The sequence below is a fragment of the Pundamilia nyererei genome, unplaced genomic scaffold, assembly GCF_000239375.1.
Source record: "Pundamilia nyererei isolate P.nyererei 1_Seehausen unplaced genomic scaffold, PunNye1.0 scaffold00080, whole genome shotgun sequence".
Taxonomy (NCBI): domain Eukaryota; kingdom Metazoa; phylum Chordata; class Actinopteri; order Cichliformes; family Cichlidae; genus Pundamilia; species Pundamilia nyererei.
The window spans coordinates 1226007-1236163 of NW_005187481.1; the positions used below are offsets into that span (position 1 = coordinate 1226007).

General features: G+C 40.6%; 1 protein-coding gene across 1 annotated transcript in view; it reads left to right on the plus strand.

Annotated features, from left to right (window-relative positions):
* nufip2 (nuclear FMR1 interacting protein 2) overlaps nt 1–10068 on the plus strand; it is a 10767-nt gene extending 699 nt beyond the window's left edge. The window contains exons 2-5 of the mRNA XM_005737925.1: nt 750–916; nt 2494–4176; nt 6593–6625; nt 7169–10068. Of these exons, the coding sequence (XP_005737982.1) occupies nt 750–916; nt 2494–4176; nt 6593–6625; nt 7169–7221 (1936 nt within the window). The 3' untranslated portion in view covers nt 7222–10068. The remainder of the gene's footprint in view (nt 1–749; nt 917–2493; nt 4177–6592; nt 6626–7168) is intronic.
* Nucleotides 10069–10157: the final 89 nt, after the last annotated feature.

Sequence of the window (10157 nt, forward strand, 5' to 3'; positions counted from 1 at the left end):
ACATATATATATACATATACATATATATATATACATATATACATATATATATACACACACACACATGTATATGTTTAAGTGTCTGTATACAAGGGCGATGCCAAATATGGGAAGCACTAAATGCATGTTACTTTTTTTAATGCCTCCTAACCCTAGTATACATTCACTTCGTGCTAAATTGCACCAACTACCCAATTGATATTATATTTTTAGATTATTATTTGTGTGCATACGCAAAGATTATTAGAGTAATGTTGTTGCTTGTTCAGAAAACGGGAACAATGTTCTTTACTGATTAAACACTCACAAGTGCATTGCTAATAAATTTGCAATAAGTATGTTTTTTCCACTTTGGGAGTGAGGTTGGTCTCGCCATCACCAACATGTGTCCACTGGCTTGAGACGTGGCAGCGCCTCCGGTCATGTGATTTTTGTTCGCACACGAACCCCACCCCGGTATCGCCCACCCCGAAAGATTTTTTTCAATATCGCTCCTTCGTTATTCTACTGTCAGTTATCCGATTAAATACACGCACTGACAGAAAAAAAAGTGTTGAGAAATATTCCCCTGCATAACTCAGCACAAATAACTAGACATGGATTTGAGTGGTGGCGGTGACCACCCAAAACAGAGCCATTTTTAGACGTTTACTGCTGACGTTTACAGAGGCTTCAAATAGCTTCCGTTTTACTCTGGTAGTGATTGGACTGTCCTGTACTTGAGTGAGCTAACATACTGGTTGAACAAGTCCGACATTCTTCACTTCAATGGAGGAACAGCCCAAAGACCGGGCACAAGACAGGCAATACCATCACCACGGAGACGACAGGCACTCTTTTCAGCAGTCAACTTGTCTAAAAAATGATCAGAGCCACTTCCAGTGCCAGCATCAGGAAACGCAGACGAAGAAAACAGGTTGGGCCATCCGGAAAAGTTAGCTAATGCTTGCTAGCCTTGGTCAGCTAATGTCAGTGAGCCGACTAGCTTTTGCTAACTAATTTGAACTAAATCGCGATTGAGGACTTAGCCTGCTAGCTAGCTATTAGTTCATATTATATATGGTTCCTTGAGATAATTTGGTAAATGTTTCAGCTGTTGAAAAGCTTGGCCCTTTTTGACGGATAGCCGGACGAAGAACTCACCGTTATGTTAGCAAGTTCGCTAGCTGACGTTGCGTGACAGTTGTCGCTGTGGTGGTTTGACACATCGGGGATTGACCTTGTGCGCCGGTTTCGCCAACCATTTTTCTTTTGCAAATGCATCTTAATCATCTCAAGGAACCCCTGCCATGTTACCATGTGTTCTTTGTGCATTATTTGATAGGAGTGCACGGCAAGTTGTCCTCAACAATAGTCAAATCTGTGTCTTTTTTGTTCGGCATGCTCATGTCCAGCTTAGGAAAACCGAGCCGGCTCCACTGGAATGTTCTGAGCTGCCATTTCCTGTCAGCCATGTTAGACTATCACTGCTGGCTAATGCTGTAGTTCCACAGCTAGTTAGAAATTGTTGTACAGGCAACCTACTTTGCTGTTCTGGCATGTCTCTGCTGTCATTTTGGCTGCTGTGGTTGTTGCTGTTGGTGCTGATAGGGCACAACAGTTCCTGGGCGTGTTGGTGGAAACCGAGCCGCTGGTTAGTTGACATTAGCTAAAGCTAGCCATCATTGACAGGCCTGTTGCATGTTGTCCAGTCAATGTGAAGCCAGGGAACAACTGGACAATGTCTTGTTTTGTGGCGCAGAGCTGACACTGTAAGCATCGTCCTTACGAGTCTATATGCACGTGTATGATTGCTAGTGTGTAAGAGAGGAGAGACTGTATGCAATCCATTGGGTGCTGCGCTCACAGACATTGAGGCAGCACCGTTGTGAATGGAAAGTCCTACGTTGACACAGCAATCCCCATGCGTCTCTGCCGTGCACGGGCCTGTTAATAGTTTATTGCTCCTCTGTGCGTGTACCATAAATGCTGTTGTGAGCGATCCTTGCAACAACTTGTCTCTGATGTCGAATATTCTCTGGGTTGGGGGAAGCTAAGCAAGAGTCCTTTGTTGTTGACAGTTGTGAAGCATATCTAATTTTACATGTAGTGAGCTCTCAGCTCATCTTGGAAGATTGTTAGGAAGTTTAATTTCACACAGCACTATAAGAATAATTATAAACCCAATAAAGAGATCATGGGTGTGGTTTATATGTAATACTAGAAAAAACATTTAAACGTTTAATGTGCATCTCTTTTTACTTGGATTTGTTTAGGTTAAGAGTTGCATAGTCACTTTTTTGCTAGTGTTGTCATGCTATTGCTATTGTGATACCATGCGTGCGCACACACACACAAAAATCTATAAAAGCCTTGTAGTTTCTCCAAGTATGAAACAGATTATTTGACACAGACTTTCAGGAAACGTAGTAGTTGTGGAGGTTTTCTGCCAGGTGAAAGGTGGTGGATGTGTTCCCTAATTTCAGTATGAACTGATTTTGTTTCCCCTTTCAGGCAATAAAAAAGTAAGCATCAGTGACGAGGAGGGAGAGAAGAATCCACATCTGTCTAATGCTGTTGGCATGTCGCATCCACCTAGCATCAATGCTAACAGACACACAATTAATACAAATGCAAAGCCCAAATCGACGCAAAAGCTGTGCACGACTGTTCCAAAAATAAGCATCAAAGGAATGGACCATAAGAAGAATATGGACTTTAAAAATGACAAGGAGAAGGTGCAGGATTTGAGTCATCATGAGGGCCCGCCTTTGGATAAGAAGGACTCCGTATTACTTCAAAATGGCGTCGTAAACTGTGGCTTAATTACAAATGGCTATTCTAGCAAGGACAATGACGGTAGTAGCTCGGAAGGTGGATATACTACTCCGAAGAAACGCAAGACCAGATGTAACAATACAAAGAACACTGATAATGTGATAAGAGAAAAGGAGAGAGACATGCAGCAGGGCCACACTACAGAGGAGCTGGGGGCTTTGAATCTAGAGACAAATGAGAAAGGAATGACCTCGAGACTCGATGGATTTAGAGCCACCCAGAAAGTAGAAACTCAGTCGACAGCCAAACGGGCTGTTGTATCAGAGGCTTCAGTGGGTGAATCTCAGAGGAAAAACTCTGATGGAAAGACAGTTGGCACCTTGGGTAAAAAAACTGAGGAAAGACACAAAGGCAAGCTTTCTTCACCTTCAAAAGAGGACTCATGGACTTTGTTCAAGCCTCCGCCAGTATTTCCTGTGGACAATAGCAGTGCTAAAATTGTTCCCAAGATCAGTTATGCAAGTAAAGTAAAAGAGAACCTCAACAAAGTAGCTCAAGGTGGAGGAGAGGCACTGCCTCCTCCTGTCAGACTGTCACAGGTCCCTATGTCTGCTATGAAAACCATCACCTCAGCTAGTTTTACTAATGGTCCTGTTTCTGGAAATGGAAACGGTTGCCCGTCAGTGGGTACCTTCTTAGCTCCTGCTGCTAGTAGTATTCCATCAGCCCAGTCTATCCTAAGTGGCGACAATGTAGCATCTCCTTTGGAAAGTAACTGTAGCTCCACAACTAGTCCTGTAGATGGAGAGGCATATGAGCTTAGAAAGTGTACTCTTTTAATTTACCCTTTAAATATGCAACCTGTACTCCCTAGCGCTCGTCACCTTGACCCACCAGCGGCTCAGACAAATCAGAAAGCCCTGGGAGATATCTTCCAGAATCAGTGGGGGCTTTCCTTCATTAATGAGCCCAACTTGGGCCCAGAAGGCGGAAATGGGCTGGTGCCCGGAGAGGACAAAACTACTGTGGTCACATCTAATAGCGAGTGTCAAGCTGTTGCAGCCAAGGTTGCCCAGCCTTGCTTTGACATTAGCCCATCATTGTTAGAGCCTGGGCCTTTGGTTCAAGACCCTGAGAAAAGGACTTGTATCCCTTGCATTGTGTCCAATGCTTGTCCTCCTGCTTATGGGATGAGTGAGGAGGAGAACAAGCTGCAGCCATGTGGCAAGGAAAAGACACAAGGTGCAGGAACTGCTGTGTTGGCCCCCAGTAAAGACAACGGTGCTAAGCCTGCGCAGGGTCAGCTAACCACTTTATTATTTGGCTCATCTAAAGAACAGGTTCTCTCTAAAGACATTAGCACGAGGTGTAGCTGGGGGTCCTTTGACGTTAAAGCTGCTGTCACTTATCACACTAAAGGTAAGTTTCACTCTCTGCTCTATCAAAAACATTAACCCAATAACCAGATTTGAATTCTTGCCATGTTTAAAAAAAGTCTATTTTTCTCTTGTATTTCTTTAAGGTTTAGCTTACCTATGAAGCGCCTTGAGGCGACTTATGTTGTGATTTGGCGCTATATAAATAAAATTGAATTGAATTGAATACCTTGTTTGATAAAATGCAGCTGTTTTATAGTTTTTCTACATCATGATGCTTTCTAAATGATCTTGCTATGTGTGTTCAGGTGTTGGACCAAAATTATTTCTGAAATGTTCCTCAAATGCACATCTGGGTGGTGATTCTTTTCTTTTCAAAATAAAAATATGTTGGTGTGGACTTAGCCTAAGATTCTGTTTTGGCACCACCTGTTCTGACTGTGTTAAAATTAGTGTAGCAGTTAACCTCAGCAAAAGTGCTTCAGCACACAGTCTGAGTAACTGTAGACAGCGTCTGATTTTTGCCTCACAGTTCTACCAAAGAAATGAACTAAGTCAGCCATAGATGACTTCATATGAAATTTGACTTGATTCTTTGCTAAGGTGAAATCGAATATTTGCACCTCACCAACCGAAATATCTTATCCATATTAAAAATGTTATTACCTTCCAAAAATGGCTTTTTGATAGGGCAAATGGTAGTTGTAGAGTAGTTTCGTTGCCTTTGAAAAAGTTACTACAAATACAGGACCAGGTCTGTGAGCACTCGGTCAGTTGGTGTCTTCAAAGTGACTTTGTGTTAAGGCGGTGATAAAACCGCAATAAGGTGGAGTCAGTCTGCTATCCATTTGTGATTGAATAGGGTTAAGTTAACAATGACATGCAGTCGGTTTGATAACATGAAGATTAACTGTGATAAAACGATGCAAAGAGACGTGTAGCAGACTACTGACTTTGACACTATGTTACAATCAGTCTGTCTCTGTTTATAAATTGGATGACAGTTTGTTATAAACCTTTACCAGTACGTCTGAGAGTGATTCCAAGCTGTGATTGTTTGTAGACAAGTTGCCAATCCCCTTGCAGTCAACACAGTCAACCTTTGGGTAAACGGTTAGTCACCACATATGCTTGCAGTTAATTAGGGCTGCCACGATTAGACGACTAGTCACGATTATGTCGACTATCAAAAATTTAACAGTCGGTGCGTCGTTTGAAGCTTTGTAAGATCACAAAAGACTAAGGAATAAGTAGTAGGATTTAAGAGTGTAATAACGGACTGAAACAGAAGATGGCAGCACTGCATGTACAAGGATGCCAGCTGCCGTTAAACCCCGAAGAAGTAGTAGCTTTGTCCCAGAATTCATAGCGCAGTCCAGCTCAGTTTCCAACAATGGCGGCAGCTAGTTAGTTTTAATTACTGTTATTATTCTTTCTGGGTCACAAAATAAACGTTTAACATATTTTCAGGTGAGAATGTAGCTGTGTAAACCTCAAATATCTGCTCAGTTTATCAAGACGCCACATATTTTGAAAAGCGCTCCGAAGTCTGTTACCCACTAGCTCGATAGCTAGCCGGGGCAAAGCTCACTAGAGCCAGTGAGAACCCTGGACTCTGGGCAAATAGTTTTCAAACCCACCGCCGTCTTTCGCTACTCAGGTTAAACATATATAAGTCACTTAGATAACTTAAAAATTTTATTGTTTGGCTTTTTTTAGTATTCTATTTATTCCTGAGTAAATCAGTTTGGCTGAGATTAAAGTTATAGTTTTTACACAGCTGAATAAACGTCAAGCAGACAGCTGATTATCAGAAGTGTGAGATGCTCGAGAATATACTCCGTTGTCCTGTTATATTTTAGATAGCAAGGAGTTTATTAAACTTCACCGAAACAATCTGCAAATGTAATTAAAATTGAATAAACTATCATCTTGCCTTTATTTTTAGTTAGCACATACCTTAAACACTTAAAGCTGTAAGCTAATGATAGTTACATAAGAGCAGATGCATGCTGGTGCAATAAGCTGTACGTTTTCATGCTCTGATTAGTCGACTAATCGCAAAAATAATCTGTGACTAGTCGACTATCAAAATAATCGTTTGTGGCAGCCCTACAGTCAATCACCAACAGCAAACAAAATTCAATGTCAGTTGTTGAAATGTACGGGGCTTTTATTTTCCTTTTGCAGTGGTCATTTAAGGGTTCTCGCGATTGCTGTTCGATATGTGAAAGTATAATTTTGTTTAACAGCATCAAGCATGAACCTAAATTCAGATTTTGTCAACTGTGTAAAACACTAACTTGTAAAATGTTTACGTATTTGCTTTTTTTTGTTGCTGTTGCTTTCTTTTAATTGTTTGTTTTTGTTTTTGGTTGTTTTTGTTGTTGTTGTTTTTTTGTTTGTTTTTTTAAATGTTTCATGATGAGCTAATGTGTGTTTTTGTTTCCTTTCATCAGAAATGGAATCCGTTTTCAACTTGCAAAAACAAGGTACAAAGATCCTGTCTTAAATATATGTGTTGGCACTGTTTTCCAAGCAAGGAATGGCTGTGGATTTAGGATTGGATTTAGTTCATTTTACCCATAGTTTTCTATAATGAAAAAAGGAAAAAAAAATTCCAATATTAATTTATTTGAAAGCCACCGTTTGAAATTTGCAGTTAAGGTCCAGAATACACTATGTCTGACAGTAGTAATAATAAGAAAGATGGGGGGTGTTTTTTTTTTTGTTTTTTTGTACCATTACTAAATGCTTCAGAAAGAAAATAATCGTATTGAATGACAAGATAAGAAAAAATAATGGGATAAAGCACGGCAGTGTTATCACACATTTATGAAATCCTCTGTGCTAGCTGAGACACTGAAATGACCAGCATGGCCACATTCACCTAAGTAAATGCTGAGGCACATTAGGGGTTAAGTCCTTAATATGCTTCAGAGTAAGGCCATTTAATGCTTTAAGAAATGATGCGTAACATTTTAAAATAAACACAGAATCCTTGATCACCCTAATTCATCTCCTCTCTCCTGTAGATCCAAAAAGGGTAGTAATTTACGGCGAGACCAAGGATGGACCTGATCAGTGAGGTAGATGGCCTACAGTACTTACCTTCTTCTCTTCTGGGTGCTGCAGTTATCTACCTTGGAAATCACAAATCCTGTTGGATAGAAGTGACAACTGTGAAAACATTTGATAGTTTAGCATGACAGATTTTCCATGGTATCTCGGGTGGAATAACGGACTTCTCTGGGGGCATCAAAATGAACACATAAGCTCTGGATGGACGTTAAAAAGGAGCTGATTGGTGCCTCTCCAACATGACGAATGGACACTTTGGGCTGCGATCTTTGTTTGTCTCATGGCTCTTTAGTGATAATGTTTGGGAGTTCATCAAAAGGAAGGTGTTTTGGACTGCACCTCCCTAAGCCTTTATCCTGTTGACCTGTGGCAGCAGTCAGTCTGACTACAGCATGCCTCAGTCATGTTTTCTTTTACACATTCACAAGTTTCATTGTAGATATGTTAGACGTTATATACATGCACATCTGTGTGCAAGCTTGAATTCATCATGAATGAAAGGAGAACACTCTGCAAAGCATTCTTTGGGGAGCGGTCTGTGGGGTCCCACTTAACTCTAAGTTAAATGGGAGCTTATAGGTGAGGCCCCATCCAGGAAGGGAGTCTTGTCTTAAATCAGTAAGGGAAAATTTAATTGCCCACGTTTTCTTTTTGTGTTGTTTCGTCTTACCTAACATGAGTGTTATCTGCACTACAGTTTGACCCCAGAGCACAGGTACAAAAGTGCCCAGTTTGAAGGAAAGCCACCCCCTTTGTTTCACTGTTTATTAGGTGTGCTAAAGAGTCAAAAATAAGGTCTCCGTTAAATTCATCCTGAAGCTTTTCATACATTTCAGATTATTAGAAGGTTGTCACCGGCTGTTCTTAAACTGAGGTTCATTATACATTCTATTAAATGAACTCTGAGTTGGGGAATAAGCTTGGTGACAAACTGTTAGGTAAAATAAAAGGAGGAGGAAAAAAGAGACATTGCTTCCACAAAAGTGTTCTGCATTTTGTGCTTTTTGTTCAGCAGTAAGGCTCAGGATGTCAATACAGATTATTTTGCCTGTATTTGTGTTCAGTTCCTCTTGTTCTACATTTTTACAATGTACTTTCTTGTTTTGTTTTTTCTTTTGACTCAGAATTTGGTCTTTACTTTTCTGCCTTGTACGGCATCGTTTTTCTTGCATGTTTACTGGTGGAAACGCACGAGTTGGAGGTCACTGTTCATCGGCATACAAAGATAACAGTAACAGAACAATTGCAATACTAATCTTAGTTCCCTAAGTAGACACTTTTTCAAACTGTTCAAATGTGAAGATTAGTTAAATGCTATTATGTTTTACTGTGGATAACCTATTACGTTTGCAAACCAGTGTGCAATAACACCGTGTGATCCATACATGCGTGTTGGGAGGGGTTGTGAGGGTTATGTAGAGCTACAACGTCATCAGCCAAGATGCTAGCGTGGCCTGCAGTGCAGTTCAGAATGTTTAAGGGTGTTCAGTTTGTTGCACGACTTCTAAATTCGATGGTGGGATATGTGTATATTTTTTAAAATTATTCTAAAGGCTCATGTTGTAAGATCCAAGTCTAGGCAGCCCAAATCTGCTAGCTGACCAGCTGTGATGTCAATTTTTTATTTTTTTTTTCCTTCACCATCAGCAAATCAAGATCGGTTTACTCAACAAAGCAACTGTCCAGGTTTTTCTCTAGAAGCTCTGATTTGGCTAATGTGTGGATTATTAGCACTTTATGTAAACTAATTGCTTTTATCTTATAATTAATAATAGACGAAATCTGTGTGTAGTGACGAGAAATCCTCCTTGAAAGAATGGCTCTGGGCTGTTACTTTTCAGAAAAAAAGCCGCTAAATATACAGAATTATTAAATGTAACTCAGGTAGTGTTGATAAAGCCATGACTGTGTTTAATATTGTTTCTTGCCAAACGGCCCCCGTCACGTAAACGTTCTCATTGGAAAGGTTGACTAAGTCTGATTTATATAAAGTATCGTATGTTGTGACAACACACCAAAAAGTTAATACTTTGAGAAAAAAGTTGTCATGGCGTTGGAGGTGCTGTCATTAATCGTTTTGGGCTCTAAAATTGTTGTTTCTTTTCCTTTTAAGCACAGTGCTGCACAGGCTCTTTTCCATGTATCCTGGACTGTAACCTTGTAATCTCTGCCGGTTCATTTTCTCCCTTATGTGTTCATAGTGAAGCACCTCTTTGATTTATTAATGCTGAACATCAGCAGTGTTTCTACGGGGGTACACATGAGTTTTCAAGTACACTTCTTTCCACTGTGTCCTGATTAGGCGGCGGCACAGCTCGCGCTCATGCACGGAGAGGGGACGTCATAACTGCAGCCATGTTTTTGTACAAGTTGTCTTGACATTTAACTTCCACATCTAATCGCAGTCGGCTCTCTGGTATTTAAAAAGCTTTGTTTTGGCTTTCATTGTACGCCATTTGATGGATGAGTGTATCAGCAGACGCTGCCCTCTGAACGAGAACGCTCGTGTCAGACGTGGTCAATGAGGAAGCAGGGGTAATTGAGGAGGTATAAGCGCTTATTTTTATGTTGTTCTGTGCTTGTGGAAAATTGACACTTAAACTGGCATCAATTTACAACAAACACCGCAGTTTAATTTCTTGCAATGGCCCATAATCTGTTTGCAGGGGGGCAGGGGACACAATCAGGTTACCATATGGTTAATGTTCAGGCTGAAAGGATTATCAGTGCACAGCTATAGGCTTGTAAATGTAAAGCAGGGTGATCAGAATAACTAGTACGTGATCTTACTGTAGTATTATGATGAAAACACTATTTTCTCATGTGTGGGTTTGTTTTGTTTCTTTTGGGGGGGGGGGGGTTGTTTTTGTTTTTTTTGTCTCTTTCCTTTTTAATGCTAGAGTGGTCCTGGTAGAGGGAAATCAGAGATTCTCCTTTGCTCCC